This window comes from Rhinatrema bivittatum, chromosome 1 (genome assembly GCF_901001135.1).
Source record: "Rhinatrema bivittatum chromosome 1, aRhiBiv1.1, whole genome shotgun sequence".
Lineage (NCBI taxonomy): Eukaryota > Metazoa > Chordata > Amphibia > Gymnophiona > Rhinatrematidae > Rhinatrema > Rhinatrema bivittatum.
The window spans coordinates 51,001,023-51,026,670 of NC_042615.1; the positions used below are offsets into that span (position 1 = coordinate 51,001,023).

A 25,648-nucleotide genomic window follows, 5' to 3' on the forward strand; every position below is an offset into this window, starting at 1 on the left:
GCGTATGTCTTGGGGCTTGAAAAAAGGGGCGGGGCGGGACTGAGACCTCTGGCACAGCGGCCATGCTGGGGGATCACGCACCGGTACTCAGCCGGCGTGCGCAACCTACGCCTGCCCGGAGGCAGGCGCAACTTATTTAACAAAGGTCAGGGGGTTTTTTTTTAGATAGGGCTGGGGGGCGGATTAGGTAGGGGAAGGGAGGGGAAGGTGGAAGGAAAGTTCCCTCCGAGGCCGCTCCGATTTGTGTCGGGTTGCGCGCACAAATCTACGCCCGCGCGTACCTCTTAAAATCCGGCCCTTTGTGAATTGCAAATGTATTTATTTATTTAACACTTTTTTTATACCGGCATTCGTAGGACACATCATGTCGGTTTACAAGTAACTGAGAAAGGAAATTACAATGAACGAGGAAAGAGGGCTAACTGGATAATATACAAAAGTACAGGTGAAGAGAGTCAACGAGCAGAGTTACCACTTTTGCATTCATGATAGGGTTAGATATGCAAGTGAACTATAAACAATGTTAAGGAAGCATGTGCACTTAAGAACTTAGCATATGGAACTTATTTACAGTATGAAGGAGGCAAGTGCACGTATGTACAGATAAATGCTGGTGCAGGGGGAGGAAATGAGGGAGGGAGCGGGAAGGGAAAAGGAGAGGGAAAAGGAGCGGGGGGGGGTGGAGGGAACAGGGGTACAACAGAGCAAGAGTACTTTCAGGGAGAGATTGCTAGGGGGTGAAAGGGCGGGGTAAGAGGAGGTTGAGGGGTGCTAGGGGAAGGAGGAGGGGGGAAAAGGGAAGGTATAGGGGAGGTCAGGGAGAAGGTAGATAGGCTGAGCGGGAGCTGAGGGGGTTCGTGGAGGAAAATGACTAGGATCGGGAGGAAATGGGGTATGCCTGTTTAAAGAGCCATGTCTTGATTCCTTTTTTGAAATGGCTCAGGGACGGTTCTAGGCGGAGTTTGGCGGGGAGGGAATTCCAGAGGGTGGGGCCTGCAATGGTGAAGGCTCTATCCCTGGTAGTGGTAAGGTGTCCAATTTTAAGTGAAGGGGTTTGGAGAGTGCCAGCAAGGGAGTTTCTAGTGGGGCGATTAGCTTGACGGAATTGTGGCATATCATCAAGCCAGGGTGAATTGTTATTGTATAATGTGTTATGGAGGATGGTAAGTGTTTTGTATTGGGAACGGAAGGTGATGGGGAGCCAGTGGAGGTCTTGGAGTATGGGAGTGATATGGTCAGTTTTTCTGGTGTTTGTTAGGATTCTTGCCATAGAATTTTGAAGGATTTGAAGGGGTTTAATGGTGGAGGCTGGGAGGCCTAAGAGAAGGGAGTTGCAATAGTCGAGTTTAGATAGTATGGTGGTTTGCATAACAGTGTGGAAGTCGTGGGCGTGGAGAAGGGGCTTCAGTTTTTTGAGGACTTGAAGTTTATAGAAGCCCCCTTTTAGAAGTGATTTAATGTGAGGTTTGAAGCTTAGTTGATTGTCTAGGGAGATACCTAAATCTCTGACACTGGGCGGCAGTGTGTAATTTTGTGAGGCATTTTGGATCATTTGGTGGATTGAGTCGATTGGTTGATTTGCTAGGATGAGGATTTCAGTTTTAGAGGCGTTGAGTGCTAGGTGTAGATTGGAGAGGAGAGAATTGATCGATGTCAAACATGTTTCCCAGTACTGGAGGGTTTCATTGATGGATTTCTGAATGGGAATAAGTATTTGTACGTCGTCTGCATATAAGAAGAATTTTAGTCCTAGTTTGGAGAGGAGGTGGCAGAGTGGAAGTAAGTATATATTGAAGAGGGTGGACGATAAAGAGGAGCCTTGGGGAACGCCTTGTGTGAGGGGAATGTGAGTGGATTCAAAATTATCAAGCTTGACTATGTACTTTCGGTGGTCAAGGTATGAGGAGAACCAGGATAGGGCTGTGTTTGAGATGCCTATCTCCGCTAAGCGTGATATTAGGATTTGATGGTTCACAGTATCAAAGGCGGATGAGATATCAAGAAGGGCAAGTAGGTATGATTGGCCATGATCCATGCCTTTGAGGATGGTATCCGTTATTGCAAGTAGGAGTTTTTCGGTGCTTCGGTCTTTACGAAAGCCATATTGAGCGGGATGTAAAATATTGTTTTCTTCTAGGAAATCGGTGAGTTGCGTGTTAACCACTTTCTCCATTATTTTGGATATGAAAGGCAGATTGGAGATGGGCCTGTAGTTTGCAGGGTCATTGTGGTCGAGGGTGGGTTTTTTTAGTAGTGGCTTCACGATGGCAAGTTTAAGTGGGTCGGGGACTTTCCCGGAGGTAATGGAGCAGTTTATGATTTCTGCTATTGGTTTTGCAATGGCAGAGGGAATGGTGAGGAGAATTTTTGATGGTATGGCGTCTGCGATATGTGTGGCTGGTCGCATCTTTTTTAGTATGGATTCAACTTCCTTCGAGGAGGTAGTGTCAAGGGAGTCGAGATTAGTTTTGTTGTCGATAGGTAGTGGGTCTGTAGGGGCGGGATTGGATGGGAGTCGAGTTAGAATTTTGGAGATTTTACTTTTAAAGTAGTCTGCTAGTTTCTCACATTTCTCTATGCTATTTACTTCTTGGGAGGAGGGAAAGGGGGACTTCGTGAGTTCTGCAGCGAAAGAGAATAAGGCATTTGGATTGAATTTATAGCTATGGATTTTTGCTGCGTAGAAGTCACGTTTGGCGTGGAGGGTTGCTTGTCGGTATGTATGCAATGTATGTTTGTAGGCCATTTTGTGTGTGGGTGTCGGTTGTTTGCGCCAGGTACGTTCCTTGGTACGGAGGTCTTGTTTCAGTTTTCTTAGTTCGGTGGTGTACCATGGCTTTCTCTCGGTGCGTGTGGGGGTTATTATTTTGTGGATGGTGGGGCAAAAGTCATTGGCTATGTTGGAGATAGATTTATCCCATGACAGTAGTGCGGTGTCTGGGTTAGTTAGGTCGAGGTTTTCACTTACTTTGCTGAAGGCTCGGGAGAGTTCCTCCGAAGAACATGGTTTACGGAAGGAAATTGTTTTTTTATGTGAGCTTGCGATTGGTGTGTTGGTATTGATGGTGAGGTGGGCATTGATGAGAAAATGGTTGGACCAAGGGATGGGGGTGGTGATGGGTGCTTGGGGTACTGTAATGCTTGTGTTAACAAAAAGGAGGTCGAGTGTGTGGCCAGCTTTATGTGTGGGCTCAGAGATTAGCTGTCTGAATCCCAGGGCTTTGAGGGTGACAAGTAGAGTTTCACAAGCAGGCGTAGTAGGGTGGGTGTCTACATGGAGATTGAAATCTCCGAGTATCACTGCGGGTGTGTCCGGCTTTATGTTGTCGGTGATGTATTCAATGAGGGGGGATGTGTCCTTTTCAAGTATGCCGGGGGGGGGGGGGGCATAGACAAGGCAGACCTGCAGGGATTTGGATTTAAAAAGACCAATTTCAAGTTTGGGGGGGGGGGGGAGCTGGTTTGTAGCTTGAGGTTAAGGTGTTTCTTGGTAGCTAGGAGTATGCCTCCTCCTCTTTTTTTGGGCCTTGGGATGGAGAAAATATCGTATGTCTGTGTCGGGAGTTGGTTGATGAAAACATGGTCTGAATTTTTTAGCCAGGATTCTGTGATAGCACAGATATCTGGGTTGGTGTCAGTGAGTAAATCTTGAAGTATGGGGGCTTTCTTTAGGATGGATTGTGCATTGAATAGGGAGATGGCAAGCGTGGCTAGGCCTAGCAGCTGTGTAATGGGTGAGATCATGATGGGTACTAGGGATTTATGCTGGGTAAAAGAGAGCGGGTGTGCTGGGCGGAGGATCCGCCGGTGGGGGTGGTGTATGATAGGTATAGTAGGGAAGCACATTTTGGGGGGGACAGACGGGTGGTTGTGAGACGGGTGGGTGGAGGTCAGTCGTCAGGTTAGGAGAGAGCAGGATGTGCAGTGGAGGTAAGACAATGTGGATTACATTACTGGATATACAATGCAGAATAAACGAAGCAGGTTTATGCAGATTATACAGATAAAATTTCAGATTATCAAGCTGGGAGCAGTATTACAGGGTCAGAAATACAGTGCAATATAATATGGTGCAATAGTATTGTGTTATAAAAACAGAGTAATATAATGAGCAGCTCCCAATATGTTTAATTAAGAGGTAGCGTACATTGTGGTTATGGTGCTTACAGTTGGGTGTAGAAGGGTGAAGTGGGTGATTGGCGGGAGGTTAGAGGTGGGAGAAGGTTGGTGACCATTTCCAGATAGGAGGGCTGCAGAGAAGGCTGCAGGGAGGAAGGGATTGGGAGGGGAGGAGAAGCTGAGACTTAAGGGGTACAGAAGAGTTCTTTTAAGGAAAGCCAGTAAAATGGTTGGGGTCTGGTAGGAAGTGGTCCACACGATCTCATCCGGTCTGGTAGGAAGTGGTCCACACGATCTCATCCGGCAGAGGCTTCAGATGCAAGGGCTTGGCTAAGGTTGGAGGTCAGGTGGTCTGTTGGTCTCGGATGTCTTGGGTGCAGGTATCCGATATTGGGCCCTCTGAGGAAGCAAGTGCATCGGGGGGAGAGGTTCCGTTGTCTTCTGATCGTGGTTCTTTCCGGATGTGGGGGAATCGGTGCGACGAGGAGTGGCAATGGTGGTGAGATAGGGTAGCCTCGCGGGGCAGTCCGAAAGGGGCCACACGAAGGGGCGCACAAAGGGGCTGGCCCCTTTGTCGCGCTCCTTCGTGCGCGTGACGCCCGGCGCGCGACGCCAGGGGAGAGGGTTCAATTTAAAGGCCGTGCGAGGCGCCCGAGAGTGATGTCAAACGGGCACCTCGGAGTCGATTGGCTGGCGTGATCCCAGATGCAGCAGGAAGGTAAGCAAGGCCCGTGGAAGCGGAGGGCCGAAGAACAGAGCCTCGCAATCGGCGGGGGAGCCCGTTGGGGGGAAGGGTGAAAGTAAGAAGCCTTACCCCGACGGGCTTTCAGCGCCGATTGCGCAGGCCCGAGCAGCCGATCCCCGGAGGTCCGTCGCAGAAGAGGAGGAAGCCGGCGGTGAAGATCCGATTTAAAGGCCGTGCGAGGCGCCCGAGAGTGATGTCACACGGGCGCCTCGGAGTCGATTGGCTGGCGTGATCCCCGATGCAGCAGGAAGGTAAGCAAGGCCCGTGGAAGCGGAGGGCCGAAGAGCAGAGCCTCACGATCGGCGGGGGAGCCCGTTGGGGGGAAGGGTGAAAGTAAGAAGTAACATGAAAGACACCTTCATTAAAAAGGTGATACAGATGAACCACAGTCCACAAGAAAGGATACTTTGTAATTGTTTTAGAAGAATGTTGTGTAGAGTCCTGGGTATATCTTTACCACTTCATATGGGTTCCACCAGTATTTCTGGGTCCTGTATTGACTCTGTCCCAATGATTTTTCTGTATCCTGTGTAGTTTTTATTACACTTCTGCAACGTCCTGTATTCTCTCTGTCCCCACAAGGGCCTCTGTTTCGCCATACAGGCTTCGTCAGGGGAAAATATGGTTCATAGCTATTCTTGCGTTAATATCATGGACTGAATCTAGAGAAGAGAAATCGATCTCCTATTGTTGATTCTACTTTATAAGTCGATTTGCCAATTCAGCGTCTCAAGACTTCAACTGTTGTTAATTAACAACTTGCTAAATACAGCATGATCATATGTGAACTTCCAATATCTTGTCAGCATGTTGGAAACCTTCCCTTGTCTTATTTGCCAGAGCTGCATCTGTAGCAGACTTCAGTGCTTCCTTGCAGTCCTGTACTTTCTGTTGCTAATTAACAACAGTTGAAGTCTTGAGACACTGAATTGGCAAATCGACTTATAAAATAGAATCAACAATAAGAGATCAATTTCCCTTCTCGAGATCCAGTGTTTCATTACAAACACTCTGTACATATTTTGGCAATGTTTTATGTTGGTATTTATACATGCTATAAATGCATAACACTAAAGAGAGTTTAGAAGTAGTGTGATTGAGGAATGACTGACTAGGAAACATTATCAATGTGTGTGTGTGTGTGTTATTGTGCCAGTTTTATCTTTTGAATAGTTTTGATATTCTTTGTCATTGTGTAATAAAGCTTGCAACATTAAGCATATTTCAAAACATTTAAAACATTAGTGGTGTTACTTACTCTATTACTTACTCTATTTTGGAGTTCTCTGATGTGTTAAAAGTGGCATGCCTCCAAAGCAGAAGGGGAAGGTTAGGGTATATCCCTCTTCGCCCCTTCCAATTTTAACACAGCAGGAAATTGTTCGCTTTATGACCAATCCTGCATCTAATCCAGTAGCCAAGGATACTGCTGATTCTGGCCAAAAGGGAGGTCGGTCAGAATCTATGGAGGAGGCTTCACTGAGCCCAAATCTAGGACTACCACCGGAGTGGAGAGCATCTGAAGTAACTCTGGGGCAATCTCAGTCTACTGTTCCTGGGCCACAGACGCCAACAGGTGTAAATGGCATTGAGGATTTAAGTTTAGAGAGACCTATTTCAAGCTCGATAAAAGATCTGAGGGTTCAGACTACCCAGGGAGCTGATTTAGGAGGAGAAGATCAAGTTACAGGTAGTGAGAGAATCCCAGAGACTTCGACACGTCCCACAGTGGTCACATTGGAGTTATTGTGGGACATGATGGCATCGATGGCATCTAATTTGAAAGGGTTAGAGAGAAAAATGGATGTTATCGCTGGGAAAAATAATCAGGAAATAATAGAGATACAGAGTGTTCTACATAATACAGAAGATAGAATTAAGTCATTAGAGGAAATGGGGAAGAAAAATGTAGAATTTCAGGTTGCCGTTGTTAAAGACAGGGATTTTTTGTCCAGGCGAATTGAAATGTCTGAGAACAATACGAAACGATTGAATTTGCGATTGTTAAATTTTCCCCGAGTAGTAGGTGAAGTTCCAATTGAAACTTTACATAGGTTTCTTAAAGAAGTATTGTCTTTTGCTGAAAACGACTTGCCTGCAATTAGTTATTGTTATTTTCTTCCTAAGAGAAACCCTAATTTGAACATTGAGGAGACTCCTTTTCAAGGGAATCTCACAAATTTCCTAGAAAGTACAAATAATCAAATAATTGATAGGGGTATACTATTGGTTTCTTTTATGAATCTATTAGACTTAAACAAAGTGATGAAATCCTATTTTAGTAAATATCCCATCTCATTTAACGACAGTATAATAAAGATTTTTCCTGATCTTTCAACACTTACACAGTTAAAGAGGAAGAGCTTCTTGGCTTTTCGCCAAGAAGTTATTGCTATGGGATATTCGTTTATATTGCGCTATCCATGTAAGTGTGTAATTAAAAAACAGCAAGATACTTTCATTTTTTTCGTGCTTGATCACTTGAAAACTTTTATTGAACAAAGAAGATCAGCCGTAGTGTCCCCCATACCCAGTGAATAAATTAAATAAATGCAGGAAGTACAATGCAGAATTTTGCTTAGAATTTGATTGTAATAATCTCCCTTTAGTTATTATGCCTCTGTTCTTTTTTAGAAGTTGATTGCAAAATTCTATTGATTATATCATAAATTAGATTGAATATATTTGAAAGTGTTATCTAGTAATTATATTATGGAATATGTATTTACTTTTCTGTATACATTTGAAAAATCAATAAATCTATAATTAAATAAATAAATAAATAAAAGAGACCTTCACTGGCTGCTGATCCAATTCAGAATACGCTATAAGAGTCTAACACTCATACACAAGACTCAACATAGCAAAGACATACACTGGCTTAACTCCGCCTTCCATTTCAAAAACCCACGTAGAAGCACCAGATCAGCCCATAACGGAACCCTTCCCTATTCCCACACCTAAACTTACGCACTTCACCACAATGCGAGAACGAGCGCTATCTATTGCCAGCCCCTCTTTATGGAACACCATGCCTCAAGAATTAAGACTGGAACCAAACACTCAAAACTTAAAAAAAAAACCAAAAATTGAAAACCTGGCTGTTCCATCAAGCCTTCACATGACCCCCTGAACACCCTACAGCCACACACAAAAACTCCCACACACCCCCTTTTCCGTGGATACCACATCATACTTGTTAGACTTTTTGTTTACCATACATTTAAACTGTTTATATACCATACATGTTAAACTTAATGTTATGTTACTTTCTTGTTAGGCTATACCTGTTAACACTATTGTTACTATGTTCCTGCTCTCTGCATTCCCCCTTCCTCCACCCCTCTCTTATCCCTCTACTTTTTCATCGGCCCTGTTATACCGATAAGCTTTTTAAGAATTTTGTTCAGATGTAATTTCCTTTCAGTCTCCACTTGTTATAATGTAAATCGATGTGATGTCGGTATATAAGAACAAATAAATAAATATATATTATCATTATATTAGCAAACGTGACCATGCACAATTGAAATCAGATACATAATTTGAAATTTCTGGGTGGGAGGTTTTGGGTGAACTGTGGGGGGATTCAGGATGAAGTGTTAGAGAGTCTAGGTGAACCGGAGAAGGACTGGGCGAACTTGCGGCGTCATCAGCAAACTGCTGAGTCCAAATGCACAAGTACGTAAGTGTTGTTTTTTTTCTTGAGAACGGTATCTGCACATACTTTATAAAATAGCTGCCTCTGCGTTTATTTCAGGCCTATTAGGCAGACATGTTATGTATTTTTATGCACCTAAAATATACGCATTTATCTTTACAAAATAGGTTAGGAAAGGGGAAAAATGTGAATCGCTAACGCCTTTGTCTGTGAGCAACAAATGCCTGGAAAAAGAAAAAAAAAAAATCTTGAAACGGTTCCAATAAGTTTTAATCAGTCCCATAATACTACAAATGGCATAAACATTGTGGAAACCCCCCAGACACGGACTGTGTTTCGCCACGTGGCTGCGTCAGGAGAGACACGGCAAACATGAACAATTTAATGTTAACAGGATTAAAATAGGCAGATAGAGAAAGGGGGTAATTTTCAAAGGCATTAGCGCGTAAATGTAACATGCTATCGTAGCAATTTTCAAAAGCCATTTACTTGAGCAAAGTGCACTTATGTGAGTTAATCCCATGGGCAATTCAATGGTGCACATAGTAGCAATTTTCAAAACCCCCTTAGACAGGTAAAGTACATTTACATGCGCAAAACCCATTTTAAAAATCACAGCCCTAGCATTTTCTGGCATTGGAAATATGTGTGTTTACTACATCATAGGCGCAGGCTTTCAAGGCAGAAATGTGCAGTATTTTATAAACTGTGCAGTTTCCACAACATAAATCTAACATAAATTTCTGTGCATCCACTTACGCACACAAATGGTGCACAACGGAATCGCGTGCCCCTATGTTTGAAAATCTACCCCTTTGCTCTTTATAAGAGATTTTTATTATTACTTAAATAGCTCCAGTTTCTAAAGTGTGGGAAATCATAGCATTAACTTCTTGTGCCTAACCACTGTTACTTATTTTTTAAATAAATAAACACCCACCCACACACACACACATATATATATTTATATATATATTTAAGTTTAAGGGCATTCTGCCAGTGTCACATTAATCAGGAATCAGCATCCTGTCTCTTCTTCCACAACACACTAAATGAAAGCCTGCACACAGACCTCAATACACTGACCCCCGTTTTCCTGCCAATTTTAACTGGACTTTCATTCGTCCTCTCCCACTTCACAAATTTAATGCAGCTGCTGTACAATTTCCATGTCAACAACTCCCAGGATCTGGAATCTGGCTAACCATGAACAAGCTGAATATTTACAGTATGCACGTTATCTATGTATTATGTAAATGCACAAGCACAGAGTATACGAAACACACTGTGTAGGTTTTAAACATCTTGGACAGGTTTGTCTGCATACTTTGACACTGCAGAGATGCTTTTTTTTTGTTAGACCGAACAAAAACATTTGGCATTGCACACAGTCTTCTCGGTGTTTTAGACATCCCTATCACCACTGATATTTTTAGGAGCTAAGAACATTTGTAGTTTATGCTTGAAGATGTTCCGATAATATATAATAGCAAATCAGTTTAGAGCCTTATCTCTTGGCTGATATAAAGGCTTCTCTTTATTTTAATGTAAATGTATCCTAATTCATGTTCAGTCTATGCTCTCTAGTTTAATTTTTTTTTTTTAATGTTACCTTTCATGTATTTTTGTTTCCTCTGCTTAACCTGCACTCCTGTCCAAGCCCGTTGTATACGTACTGTAACTCCCAAGAGTTTATAAATGATACAAAGCTCTCACTTTTCTATAGTTTATATATGACACAGTTCCACAGCCAAATAAAGGTCAGAGCTGGGCAGACACACAAAATAAGAACACCAGGTCAGAAAGCAAAGCGTATAGAATACACCAGAATTAATCCCTCACATCAAAACACATCACCAAGTCCCTCGTGTTGGAGTGGTATGAAACACGAGTTATAACACAGGACCTCGTTTGCTAAGCACTGTTCCCATAGACAAAGTATGGGTTAAAATCAGACCCTTAGGGACAGATTTTTAAAAAAGCACGTGGGTGTAAATGTGCAGGCGCTACCCGGCACGCACACACGGACGCCCGATTTTATAACATGCGTGTGCAGGTGCGCCCATGTTATAAAATCAGGGGGACGGCGCGCGCAAGGGGGTGCACAATTGTGCTCCCCGCGCGCGCCGACGCCCACGGCCGATTTCACAGTGTGTTCCGATTTCGGAGCGGCCTCGGAGGGAACTTCCTAACCCCCTAATCTAACCTTCCCACCCCTTCCTCTAACCTATCCCCCCCCCAGCCCTATCCTAAAGCCCCCCCGCCCCCCCCCGACTTTTGTTTTACATTCTGCCTCCGGGCAGCCTGCCGGCACGCGATCCCCCGGAAGCTTCTGACCCCGGACCTCCCCACGCCTTTTTCGAAGCCCCGTGACTTAGCCGCGTCCCGGGGCTTTACGCGCCTCGCCGGGCCTTTATAAAATAGGCCCGGTGCGCGTAACCACCCCCTTAACGTGCCTAGGGCTTTGAAAATCCGGCCCTTAGCTTGTAGGCCCTCTGGGAACACAGGAAATACCCTACAGCACCTGCACATAATCTGCTTTGAAGTGACTAAGTAGTCAGGAAAGGCAGAATATAAATTAAAATAACATAAAAAATGAATGAAACTATTGGAGGCAGTTTTACGTGCATAGATGGGCTTTTCAGAATTGCTGCAATATATGAGACTTTCACACGTGCAACTCCTTTGAAAGTTCACTCCATTCTGTGCTTTTTCGCTGCCTTTTTTTTTGTCTCGTGTTATGTATGCCCTGCCCTGAATGTTTTTGCTTTTAGGCTATCGCGTATGTCTATCTAGGAGGCCACTGTATACCATGGGTTATTTATCGCCCTTGTCCGTGCTCACGTGACAACTTTGTTTCTCCTGCCCTGAGGTAGGTTTCGCATTCCTTCTCCAAGGAACGCTGCTCACTGGTTTCAACCTCCCCCCCCCCCCCCCTTCACAAGAATGCTAGTTCAGCTTTCATTTATTTGAAACGGGTGCTGATTAAAGTGGAGAATGGCTCGGCGGCAGAGTTGTATATATCACCATGCAAAGAGATCGGGGGGGGGGGGGGGGGGTGTTTCGGTCATTTTGATCTCTCGAGTCCAGCTTCTGCTCCCCGGGCCAGCGGCGGCCGGGGGGGGGGGGGGGGGGGGGTTTGCTACAGAGGCAAGTCTTCACAGGGTCTTGGGTGGGCGAGGGGGAAATGGGGGGAGGTGGCATCACGGTCATCGCACAACCAACCACGGCACACAGCGGTCGGAGTCGGGGGCGCGCACGGCGTCCCTGGATCTGAAGAAAGTTCGGTCGGTCTGTGGCCAAACGTGGTTGTGGCGATGGGCCGGGCGACACAGGCGTGGGAGGGAGGTTATAAAAAAAAAAAAAAGGGGGGGGGGGAATCCACGGGCTGCTGTGAACGAAGGTACGTTAGAGACAGGCTCAGGCCTAGATTGAAGCTTAAAGGAGCAGCAGGAAATTGCTGCCCCCTCCCCAAAAAAGGAAAACATTAAAGCTATCAAAAATCATCACATTAGGAGTGGCGAGAACGTCCAGTGGACTGAGAGGCTAGCTGAGCGAGCTGCTGAGAGGGTTGGGCTACTCTGAGGACAGGTAAAGCTGCTAACATTTTCCCTTTTACCATTCTATATTTTTGAAAGAAAAATATGAATGTTCTCTTGCATGAATTTAGAAGCTAAATTTAATTAAAAAAAAAAAAAAGAAGTCAAGAGCTGCTAGCTTGCAAAAGTAAGAGAGAGTTTCCTGGATTTGCCAGGGCTTGCTGTCTTTGTACAGTTGCAACAAGTTACACAATATACCTCAACCTGGCACTGTGTGGGGCTGATGACTTAATAAAAAGGTACCTCACCCTAAGTCAGAGTCTTCAAAAGGGGCTATTTAACTACGTGCAACGGATTAATTACAAAATATACCTCACCCTAGGGTCAGAGGCTTCAAAAAGATTATCTAATTCCATTAAAAGAACAGGCTGTAGTCGGGGGGGGGCTGAGGCCTAGCTGGAAGAATAAAAGAAATTTCCCTGCGAGAGACTTTTACTTAAGGGAAGTGAGCTTCTAGCGGAGGGAGCCAGTAGCTGCCTTGACTTCTAAGAGATGAACTACTGTGAGAGTTAAGGCTAGAGGGAGAGAAGGCTTGAGGCGGGGGCTAAACACTAGGTTATTAAATTAAAACAATCTCAAACCACTGAAAGGCTATTTGCATTAAATCTCTACTAACAAACTTCCAACTTCATCTCTAACACCATATAAATTTAGGGCTAGATTTTTAAAGAAGCGCACGAGTGTCCCCCTGTGCGCGAGCTTCCCGGCGCGAGCGCACGTGGACGCAGCGATTTTATAACATGCGCGTGCCGGCGTGCACATGTTATAAAATTGTGGGCCGTGCGGGCACACGCGCCGGATTTTATAATCCGCGCCTACGTGTGGGCGGCGTGCACAAGTTGGGTGGGGGGAGCATTAATGCAAACTTCGTGCGGCAACGCATCCCGGCCTTCCCTAGTTCCCTCCCAGTCCACTCCAATTAAGGAGGGAACATCCCTACCCTAATCTCCCTTCCCCTCCCCTCCCCAACCCCTAAATCCTCCTTTTTTCCTTTTTCTTTTGTTTTTATCTTCCGACTTACTTCACGGCCTGACCTAAAGTAAGCTGCGCATGCCGGCAGCTGGCCGGCGCACGAGGCTCCAGAACAGCGACGAATGGTGCTGTCCTGGCCCGCCCCCCAGGCCAGCCCCTTCAAAGAGGCCTGGTAGTTCTGTGTGTAACAGGGTTACTCGCGTGGCCAGGCCCCCCTTTGAAAACGTGCGCTGTGCATGCAAGGCCCCGGCCACGCACGTAACCCCCTATTTAATGTGCGCGACCTTTTGAAAATCTACCCGTTAAGTGTTTACAAGAACTTACATTTTGTTAAGCATTCCCTCTGCCCACTAAATAATAAAAAGTACGAAGGCATCGATCGGGCAAGCAGGATGGGTGGCCATCCAGTCTTTTCCCCACAGAGTGCCTGCCACATAGATGATTATCTGTCTTTTGGGGAAAGTCATACAACGTGTGTGTATGCAAAAGGCTCTTAGCCCTGAGAGAACAAGTATGGTGGCAGACATGGAGGAGCTGAGGCGGACAGAGAGGAGACATCCAGGGACACAGGAGAATGGTCATACCTCCACTGTGGCGTTCTGTGTGCTGCTCTGGAAGAACAAGCTCATCTGCAAGGACATCCTGGGATTTCAGGAAGTGATGCTGTAAGCCAGGACCTGTCTTCCAGGTAACGTGATACCCTCTTGCACCAAGGACATGTTTCTAGGGCCCTATTGCCCAGGAGGACCTCCATTATTATTAGCAATTCAGTTATTAGAAATGTAAATAGTTGGGTTGCAGGTAGTTGGTGGCTGAGGGCATCACTTTATAACTTGCCTGCGTGGTGCTAAGGTTGCAGATCTCGTGTGTGTCACCTAGATAGGATTTTAGAGAGACTGCTTAGGAGAAGCTGGCTGTCATAGTACACATGGGCACCAATGAGATAGGAGGAAGCAGGAGGGATGCTCTATAGGCCAAATTTAGGTTTCTAGATAGGAGATAAAAATCCAGGACTGGGTCCATGCACACGGGTTATGAAACTAACACACAAGAAAACAGAGTATGTGCAAGAAAAGGAAAATGGAATGGTGTTTTAAGGAGCACTGCACACAAATCTCTACATTACGGTACACATGAAAACGTTTTTAGTGCACACGGCCCACAAAAGATTTAGATGCAATATTGCTCACAGTGGCATTCTCAGAAATACTCCCAGCTCTCTACCCAGGGCCCTGGTGGCAGGCTGAGCTACGGATGAGATGGCAGTACAGTGAGGAAGGATTTAGATTTGTTAGGTGCGTTTTGGTAAAAGGAGGGGCCTATCCTATTTCATGTTGCAGTTCACAAGAAATAAGAGGTGGAAAAACCAAGTTTTTATGGACCTGTCCTTCAGAAGCGTGTCCAAAGCTATCCTTACCCATATCTTCCGGCAACAATCTCCGTGGCTTAATCATGTACTGACTGAAAAAAAAACAAAAACTTCCTTAAATTTGTATGAAACCTGCTACCTGTTCATCTCAGGGGGGGTCCCCTAGTCCTAGCATTGTCTGATAGTGTAAAAAACTATTCCCTATCCACCTGTTCCATACAATACATAATTTTATAAACCTCTACTCTATCCCCTCTCAGTCACCTCTTCTCCAAGCCGAAGCGCCCTAATCTGTTTAGACTTTCTTCATAAGGAAGCCGCTCCATTCCAGTTATTTTTCCTGCCTTTCTTGTACTTTCCTAGTTTTGCTATAACTTTTTTTGAGGTTGCGGTGCGGTGTTTTCAAAAGATACCGTTAAAACAGGAAGAACCAGAGTATTCCGAAAGAGAGGATGTTGAACAAGCTGAGGCAGCTCAAGTGGATTTAAATGATTTCAAATTATTGAAAGTAATTGCTGATAACCGGGTTGTGAACAGGAATGGAGGGGGGGGGTGGGGGTGTCAATATTCAGTGGCATTTAGCTGGATAACTCACAAGTCATTGCTTTAAATTTCATATAGCAGAATCATTTATATATAAATCCCTTGCTTACCGAGGCCCCTCCAAACCTTCCAAAGAGAAAGGACATATAATATAGCCACTGACCCCCCCCCCCCCCCTGTCCCCTCTCCCTCTGCAAATAATAGTAGAAAATAGTATGGCCTCCTTGATCCAGCACCACCACCACCCCCTCCATACTAACCACCCCCTTCTCTCCCCAAGCCTTTCCACGCACGCAGTACCTGAATCACACCCTGATTCAATCCTGGGAACTTCCAACAGATCACTGTAACTGTCCAGGGTGCAAAATAGGTCAAAACGACAGAGTAGATCTAACTGGTGGTAGGGTGGCTAATCACTGAGAATCTGAAAGTGATGCTAGAGCACACTGACAAATCACCAGGGCTTGATGGTACTCGGCTCCGAGATGTGAAGGAAGTTATCTGCCACTGTACCTGAAAGACTGAAGGGTAGCCAACGTAATTCCGTTTTAAAAGAGGCTTTAGATGTACCAAGGGAGGGAAGAAAAGCTGATGATCCTGGGGATGGTGGGAGAAGGGAAGGTGATGATTGTAGGGGGATGGGTTGGGGAGGAAAGCTGATTATGATCAAAGTAGGGAGGAGGGAAGATGATGGCATGCTATGACAAAGCGAATCTAGTGCCACGCGTTCCCGCTAGATTAAAGGACAGAAAACAAAGAGTAGGATTAAATGGTTGGTTTTCCCAATGGAGGACAGCAGTTTCTTCCTATAACCTTGATGTCTACCCCATTGTTTTCTTTCAAAATAGCTGGTTTTGAGATAAATGAAACTCTGGTGACGTTTATGTGGCAGTTATCCTTATCCCTGCAACCAAAATTAGAGCACTAGCAAGAATTACAGGCTGCAGTAGGTAAGGGGTTCACAGAAAGGTAGCTGTAGTCTTACAGTATACTATACAATACTAATCCCTCCAGGGTCTCAGGTTGCAAGAGTGTTCTAGGAGAGGCCACTGAAGACAATAATACGAAGGCGAATGTAAATATGAAGGTGCATGCACATTTTACTCAGGGAAATACACGGCATATATTAAAATACAAACATTATGTAACACCAGGGATACCAATAAACTTTTGCTTGCTGTAACTCAGTTCTGATAAGGAAATTATCTTCTTAGGAGTGTGGAATTCTACACTACCTACTGCGTCAGACTATTTATATTTGCCCTTTTGTTTCATAAAGGCATTATATGTGTGTGTGTGCAAATATTCAACTACCTACCCAGCATTCATTTAGATTGTGAGCCCACAGGGAGAGAGAGAGTTCGGCAGTGCCTGCTGTTCGTGTTGTCTTTGTTTCATGCTCACTGCTTGTAATGCATTGTATACCGGGTATTGTATGGTACCCCCGGGCGCTGTACAGCGCTGGAGAGACTGACAGTGCTTATAAATTATAAATAATAATAATGAATGAAGATTTTTTGAGCTAACAAGTTGTTGTTTTTTTTTTTTTCTTGTCCAGAGCAACAAATTCAATGGTAATAATTTCTGAATGTAATTGTGTATGCAGTTTAGCACTCATTGGCTAATGCTCTCCTGTCAGTCTCCTTTTCCGGCCAAATATTTTAGTAGGTATCATGCGGTTATAGTTCAATCAGAGAAAGAACTATGAAACTTAAAAGAATGAGAATTTATAATGTGGTAGGAAATTCTAAGATTTCAAATTCTGGGCCAAGATTCGTTATGGCTTTTCACTCATTTTGTGTCTATGGGAAAAAAACCCTTGGTGAATCAGGTACTTCATCTGCCAAGGATCAATATAAATCATGCAGGCAGAGCTAACTCGTGCAAATACATTTTATTCTTTTCTGTTCATATATTTATACACACATCCACTTCACAGCGGCGTGCTTTAACTATTAAGATGATAATTTTAAACAGGCGCATAGGCGCACGTGCTTGCATGTGTCAGTCCGCGCCCAGGGTTGAAGCCATTTTATAACATACGCGCTTATAGGTGCGCACGCTATAAAGTAGCGTGGACATGTGCACGTGTGCGCACAATTTTAAGCAGACACACACTTGTGCGCGCAAATGCCGCTCCTACCACGTAAGTGGGCAGATTTTAAAAGACATGCACGCCGACGCCATTATCAGTTCGTTCCCAATTCGCTCAGATAAGGAATAGGACTTCCAAACCCCCTTAGTTTAATAGCCTCCCTTCTCCCTTAAAACCCTGCTTATGTGTTTATTTTATTTTATTTTTTACAACTTGCATGCCATCCATAGCAGAAGTAAAATTAGGCGTCAGGGACCCTGGTGCGCGCCTGTAGGCGTATTTACGCACAAATTTCAAGGTGAAATCCAGAAACGCCATGGCCCCATCCAGACCACACCTAAGCCCCGCCCCTTTTTCATATCGTTTCATCTGTGAGCCTAGCGGGAGAATACGCGTGGACATGGGTGGCTTTTAAAATCCGCTCGGCATGCGCCGCCCTGACTTGTGCGCGTATCTCCTGGTTTCGGCACATTCTGGGCTTTTAAAATTTACCTTTAAGGCTTCAGTGTCAGCCCTTGCAGATTCTATAAACAGTTATATGCACAGTCCCCAGTTTTTTTTTTTGTTTTTTTTTGCTGTAGCTCAAGGTTAATTCTGCTCAAGATTTAGAATATTCTGAGGCATTTTTGCATAAATTTGCATATATCTACATATTAAACAGCACACATGTTATTTTACTTTATAAAATTTAAATTATTTCCTGATCTCTGTGTGTCTGGGTGATTTATTTTTATTTATTTATTTTTAATGGAGTTTCTTTTTTTGGTGGGGGGAAGGGAACTTAGTGATTGGTGAAAGGAAGGAAAGGAGAGAGGAAGGGGGGATTAGCAAGGTTAGGGGCGAGGAGAGAGGGGAGAGGGAGGGAAAGACAGAAGTGTTCTGGGATGAAGGGAGGATCTGGGATGGGGATCCAGGGAAAGAGGATGAAGAAGGATGGTAGGGGGGAGGGATTTGGGAGGGGATCCCCTCTCACTTTCCCTTCCCCCACCTGGTGCAGATCCTCTCTTTCACGTGAGCATCCTGGGCACAAACCCCACCTTTCAGGCACACATCCCTAGTGCTGACCCCCGTCCAGTTTTTATGCCCCTCCCCCAGGTTTTGATTTACATCTTGCACAGCCCCTGGTGCCAGATCGTCAGCGTCTCCCCCCCCCCCACCTGCAGCTGACCTTCATGCTTACAACATGGAGTCGGTTCCTCCTCCCTCCTGCAGGATGGCAGTAGTGAGTCTTACCTGCGTTTGCCTCCTCCTCCTCCTCCTTGGACTGTCCTCAATCCGAAGTCTGAACGTGTGGTATTTACGGGTTCCCCGCCAGACGATGGGGCTCCACACGTTCACACTTCAGACTGATGAGGCGGAGGCAGAGGCAGATAAGAGGTGTTATTCTCCTCCCGCAGGTGGGATCGGGGGGGGGGGGGGGGGGGGTAAGGATCACCCGTCATGGTGTTAAGGCATGGGGACCTCACTAAACTCACCATGGGTTTCACTTGTAATATTATCATACATTTGTTTATAATTTAAAAAATAAACTTGCCTAAGCACTTTAAACCCATGGCACCCTGCGTGGCAAAGGCCAACCCTATTACTGTGCCCAACGGAAAATCTGACCCAAGCAATCTCACACCCCCCCCCCCCCCCCAATGGCATCTATTCCCTCTCTCATACACACCCGCCCATCCCCTCCCTTTCTGACACACACACACACACACACACACACACACACACACACACCCCTCCACTCCTTTGTCTGACACAAAAAACAAAAGGCCAAGCCCCACTACTCCAATGAACCTCAGCGCTTTCAAACCCAACCCTATACACACTACACTACCCTCTTCACTCCCACACACCCTTCTCCCTGATCTGTGCTCTTTCAACAACCCCTCAATTTTGGCATTTTCACATCTCACCATCACACTCACCTCCCCCGCCCCCCCCCCCAGGCCTCAGCTTTTTAAAACTCTCCCTCCTAGACCTCAACTCTTTCAAAATCCCCATACCCTCGGCCACTAGCTCTTTCAAACCACTCCCCCCACTCTTTCAATACCCCTCTCTCTTGCCCAGAAAATCCCATCCCATCACCACTTCCCTCAGCTTTCTCCCTATTGGGTCTCCAGCAGCTAGGAGACAGCGGTGTCAGCATGTCAGCGAGCATGGGGACCTGTATGAGGCCGGCCTGTACATGATCACAGGCTTCCAGGTGGCTTCACAGTATAATCACACAACTTTGCAAATAGGAAGCCTTGTGGGAGTAGGGAACAGGCCCATTGCTTGACCTGTAATCACATACACCCTGGGGCTCACTGAGCCCGCGCTCACCCATATCCTGACATCGTTCTCCTAGCTAGCAGAGCCACGGTAAGGAAATCCGACTTGGGGAAAGCAAGAAATGGAGCTGAGGAAGACTCAGGATGGGAAGTGGAATTGGAAGGATGCTAGAAAGAAGCAGAGCTGGCCAAAAAAAAAAAAAAGTGTGTTCACCTCAAATTCTACCTGCAGTCAGGGTATTCATCCATAAGGGAAGTTTAGTGGATCTGAAACAAGAGTACAATAGAGAACCAAAGAAATTGGGTAGCAAATGACAATTGATCCCAATATAATCTTGAGCAAATCACTTAACCCTCTCGTGCCTACTCTTATATTAGTCCAATGTAAAAGGATGCATTGGGCTATGAGGAAAATTTAACCAGCACATCCGTGCACATTTTTGTGTGCAGCCTTTTTTTTTTTTTTAGTGATGCAGTAGGTTCTGCATCCAAAACAAAGTGTGCACAAATTATCACTTTCATCTGAATCCCATATTAATGAAAACATGAGCTATTATTTCCCAAAGCAGAAAGATAATTAGGTTTAAAACATGGTTGCTTAACACTGGAAATGTAATTCCTGGTCAGAGCTGGAATAATGTTACTTGGGCTATTAGTCTATGGGGGTCCTTAATCTGGATTTATTTGCATAAAACTTGTTTTGGCCATAAATTAAATGTCTCATTCACTAAGCGGGAGTCGCAAAGCCGCGGTAATGAGCCCTGCTGCTTTGTAATTCCCATGTTTTTTTTTCCTTGCGGTTAAAAAACAATGGGGATAAATACCACAGAGGTAAATGCCCCCCCAAAGATGGCACAATGGTGGACCCGGGTTTGTGGTGCTGACATTGCTTGAAGCGACTGACGGCTCCGAGTCAACCCCCTCAAAAGGACTCAAAACCACGGGAGGTCTGCCTAGACCTCTTGTCCCCATCCCCCACCGCCCCTAGGGGTGGCCTTAGTTAAAAAAAAAATGTTGAGCAAATTTTAAGTGCAGCACGAGCCCCTCCCCTCTCCTTCGATCAAAAAATCTGACCGCCCCCCTGTCGGAGGCTTGGACCCCCACTCCCCTGACCTCCCCTTACTCTCAATTCTATCCCTGGCGGTGGCCATTGCCGCTAAGGCCAGGTGGCATAATTTTGAAAAATGGCTGCCACCAGGACTGAAGCCTAGGGGATGCTCGGAGCCCCCACTGACCACTGTAAGGGAGGACGTGTCAAGGGGGTGGGAGTTCCAGCATCTAGCGGGGGGGGGTCAGATTTTTTTTGATTGAAGGGGAGGAGTTGGGGGTGAGGTTTGTGGGTGGGTAAGACAGGGCAGACCGCTGTGGTTTTTGAATACTCAGGGCCAATGGTCCCTTTAAGACAGGGCGAAGGGAACACTGGGACGTGCAATAACGTCCAGATATCCCCAGCCAAAGTCCACTACAACTCTGAAGATACAGCTAACTTCAGGTCAAATAATACAGCTTACAAATTTCCCAGCAAGCCACGTTATTTGATTTTCATTGTTTATGGTATTTATGAGTTGATTAGCATGCTAATCAGCTCAATTAAATATGCACAGTGATGGGCTGAAACAACACAAGCTACGCTCATGCTAGGCCATTTACCGGGCTATTTTCGAGCAGTAAATAGCCTAATGCAGCTTAGAGAAATAAGCCTCTAAGTTTTCTGTGCATAAAGCATGTTTTTCTGTGCAGGGAAGATACATTGCACACAATTCCTTTTTATGCACACAAACTGAGTTTTCTGCCCATAAATCATGCTTTATGGGCAGAAAACGATTTGTAGGCAAAAAAAAAAAATGTTTTCTGCATATAAGTTGCATTTTATGTGCGCTATGCATGTCTTCTACGCACATTGTTGGGTTGGCATGCTTTTTTTTTTAATTTTTTTAAACTTCAATACATTAGCATACCATTAGCTCAACTGCATCGAGCGTTAACTCGATTTTTACCGCGCGAGTAACGAGAACGAGGGCTTAAACTTTAACTCACAATTTTCACTGGAGTTTAATTACGTTGGGCCCCCTGCAAGCAGACATCCTTCTTAGCATGGACTTCAACGGGTAACACTAATAACTTTCTAAAATCCTAATTATCATCATCATATCGTCAAACAGAACCAAACAAATAAGGGCAGGACCTGAACCTCTCTTCATTCCCTACAATCCCTATTGTGGACACCAAATGTCAAAAGGAAAAAAAAAAAAAGTTGACTATTAAAGCTGAAGCAGAGAAAGACTCCTGAAAGAAAAAAAAAATACCCAGGGGAAATTAACAAAGAAACAGTGTGGTGCATGGATTTCAGTATTTTTCATAGAGGATCTCAGAGAAATGGGGCATGATGTTCTTCTGAGCTGGCTACAAAGCTTTTGTTTTAACAGCAAAAGCCCCATATCATTTTATTCCTCTGATACCCCCCCTTGTCCAACAACATGTGCTAAACTTGATTTGTAGATAAACACTGGACACCGTCCTAGCTTGGCTTCTCTTCAGTTAGAAGTTTCCAGGGCTACCTTTTTTTTTTTTTTTTTTTTTTTTTTTTTAATAAAAGCGCAGAAACATTAGGAAAAAAAAATCCATGCATGATAACATTATTAAAATGTGAATGTAAAATGTATCAGCCAAAAGAGAAAAATAATTCAAATTATTCTTTTAAATACATCATTAAAGCAGAAATATTTCATTACTGAAAAGATTGGCTTATTTTGATATTTCAGAGAATGGTAATTAGAAAGGTCACAAAAACACATTGAGCAGCTGCTTACTGTTAACAAAAGTCTCATTACATGAATCAGCCTATAAAAAAAAAGGCAATTTAAGCATTCACAATTCTTAGAAATTATAAAAACTTAGAAGAGAAGAAAATCAGATGTGCCACGCTGAGTCATAGCGGAGGTCCTGTGAGCCCAGCATCCTGTCTCCGACACTGGTCAATCTGCCTCACCAGTCATCTGGCAGATCCCCAAACAATAGATCCTTTTTCTGTTGCTGACTACCAGGGTAAGCGGTGGCTAATGGCCGTTTACGGACTTTTCCTCCAGGAACTTGCCTTAACCACTTTAAACCCCACTCTGCTCCATGCCTTGACCACATCCTCCAGCAACAAATTCCACAGCCTGATTGTCCACTGAGTGAAATAAAATATTCTAATTTGTTTTAAATGTGCTACCTGCTATAGTACTATTTGTAAGGGTAAATAATCATCCCTTATTCGCCTGTTCCATCCCAGAAGGTACGCTAATTCAGACCTGAGGATTAAAGATGTACCATAAATAAATAAACCTCTATCAAATCCCCTCTCAGTCATTTCTTCTCCGGGTTGTAGAGCCCCAACCTGTTTAACCTTCATGAGGGAACAGTTCCATCCCCTTTTATCATTACCTGAATTCCAGTAGGCAGTAAAATGAACTGTTTCCTAGGGTTGTGTATTCTTGTGGAACAAATGCACAAAATGCAATGCATGAAACTAGCCAGAAATGTTCTTGTATTTCCATATTTGTGGCATTAAAAAAAAACAAAAAACAGGCCTCGCATGGACCTGGTAAGCCCATCCAGCAAAATGCAAACCTGAAGTCCAGGCCCTCCCAGATGGGCTTTTTCCTGGACCCAGCCAGACCTCCCTGGGCCCCCCTCAGACCCCCCACTCCCAGATCAAAACCTAATCTGGTATTCCGGGACCCTGCTGGAGCCTGCCTGTCAGGGCGGTCCCCTCCCCCATTTACAGGTGCCAGGCCCAGGGAGATTCCACCCTGGCCCTGGCCCTGGCCCTGGCCCTGGCCCTGGCCCTGGCACACCCCCCCTCTCCCTTCCCGTGTCCTGAGACAGAAAAGGTAGAAGAGAACCCCACTCTTAAAAATGGCACCGTCTGTCCGGTGCAAGGCACTGAAGTGACTTCACACTGGTGTCTTTTCCGGTGTACTGCCACACAAATGTACGGCCATGCAGCAAAATGGCGTCAGCAGTACCAGAGGAAGGCGCTGCAGTGATGTCGTTCCGGTGCCATCCTGCAGGCAGACAGTGCCGTTTTGACAAAACTGGCACCTGGGTGGGGGATCGCTGTTTCCCTTTCTAACTCGGGATCCAGGAAGAGGGTAAGCAGGGGCCGGAGAGGCCCCCAGGAAGGCAGGTTGGATTAGATTTTTGGGCTGGGGTTGGAGGGGCCAGGGGGGAGACCCCAGACCCTGGGCCTGGGGAAGCCCAGCCAGGCAGGCCCAGATCCAGGATTTATGTTTTGCTGGGTGGAAGGGGGCTTCTAGGGCCACAGGAAGCCTGTTTTGTTTTTTTTTTATTGGTTAATTCATTTTTTGTTTGTTTGTTTTTTTTTTAGTTTATTGTTTTGTATTTTATGGGGGGTTTTTTTCCCCTTGATGGGCAAATGAACTGAACAAAAAAAAAAAAAATCCAATGAACTGAAAGAAGACCCCCCCTCCCCCTACCACCACCAAATGAAAAAATAAAAAATTGGAGACTGCACATCCCTACCGTTTTCTATTAATCTTGATTTTGAGAACATTTTAAAATGATTTCATATACATGAAGATGACTGATGGGGGTGAGAAGTGAGACAGATGGGTGGAAAGAAAGGGATACAAATATTATTTTGTGACAGAAAGTGCTCCCTCACAAATGTTTCTCAAACTTTACAAAGGTTTTTTTTTTCTTTAAAATCTAGGTTTCCTCTGAAAGAAGATGGATCCGCCCACCCCAATTGCTTAAAGGGCCACTGTTCACCATACAAATAAAAAAAAAGCAGAGTTGGCATGGTTTTTTTTTTTTTTTTAAAGATCCTAGGTACATCTCCAAATGTGGTTTAACATATCAAAGCCTCTCCGGCAAAGTGAATGAAGAGATACTTACTCATTAAAGACCAGGTCTGGAGCGAAATAGAGAACCTGGCTATTTGCGTGTTTGTACGACCTCCAGCTTAATGCAAATGACGAGAGACACATCCAAGAGTACTGGATTAGAGTAATTTGGTCCTCAAGAGGCAAGTTTCTAAACCCTGGGGAGCAGAACGATTAAATCACCATTAAACTTTCAGTATTTAAAAGCAGCATAGCACATAGCTGGCCAAGAATACAAAATTATGATATCACAAAACCACACACACAACTTTCCTGCCACTCTTATACTCATCCTTGGAATATTAATAAACCGGCTGCAGCCAAGTTCCTCTCTATAAATATTTATAACAAGGATAATAAGTTATTAATACAAAATAAATTTTTTTTTTTTTTTTAGCTCTAGCTACAATACGCCACATTTATTCTAACAATTTGCCTTGCTACGGCAACTCCATTCCTTTCTTTCTCTTGTCTTCAACACAAGCAGCGCACGATTTAAAATTAATTAGCAGGATCTCCCCACCTCCGTTACTCGCTCTGGAATGAACTAACAGTAACATCTAAAAGTATTCCCCATCCCTATCCACTTTTTAGGAACATTTTAAAAACCGCAGAGGTGGATTTTAAAAGTGCTGCTCGTGCAAAAAATGGCCACGTGTGCATGGCCGCGCAAATTTTAAGAAGCCGGGAAAGGCATGTGTGCATGCACATATATATATATGTGCATTCAGAATAAGGAGGCGAGAAAAGGGGGCAGGTTATGGGTGTTACCAAGACGTTGTCTGTGTAACTTTGCTACTCTTCCTCATGAGGAGCGGGAGCCTGGGAGAGGAAGAGGTGGAGAGAGAGCGCCTCTGTACAGGGTCAGTCTGATACTCTCTCTCTATATAGGTTACCAGTGTAGAAGGGCACTTTGAATCGGGGTGAGTTTTTGGGAGGTGGGGGCTGTTACAGACACATTCATGGTAAAACTGACATCAGTAAAGAATTATAGCCCTTATAAAAGATATAGTTGCGATGGAGAAGGTACAGAGAAGGGCAACCAAAATGATAAAGGGGATGGAACAGCTCCCCTATGAGGAAAGACTAAAGAGGTTAGGACTTTTCAGCTTGGAGAAGAGACGACTGAGGGGGGATATGATAGAGGTGTTTAAAATCATGAGAGGTCTAGAACGGGTAGATGTGAATTGGTTGTTTACTCTTTCGGATAATACAAAGACTAGGGGGCACTCCATGAAGTTAGCATGGGGCACATTTAAAACTAATTGGAGAAAATTCTTTTTCACTCAACGCACAATTAAACTCTGGAATTTGTTGCCAGAGGATGTGGTTAGTGCAGTTAGTATAGCTGTGTTTAAAAAAGGATTGGATAAGTTCTTGGAGGAGAAG

The 25,648-nt window shown here is 44.7% G+C and overlaps 1 protein-coding gene across 5 annotated transcripts in view; it reads right to left on the bottom strand.

Moving 5' to 3' along the window:
- NR3C2 (nuclear receptor subfamily 3 group C member 2) overlaps positions 1 to 25,648 on the bottom strand; it is a 531,591-nt gene that overhangs the window by 54,788 nt on the left and 451,155 nt on the right. For all 5 annotated transcript variants that reach the window (XR_003857159.1, XM_029604625.1, XM_029604838.1 and 2 more), the window contains exon 6: positions 24,273 to 24,417. Coding sequence is in view for 4 of the 5 variants with exons in the window: in XM_029604625.1 (XP_029460485.1) it covers positions 24,273 to 24,417 (145 nt within the window). In the remaining variant the exon portion in view is untranslated. The remainder of the gene's footprint in view (positions 1 to 24,272; positions 24,418 to 25,648) is intronic.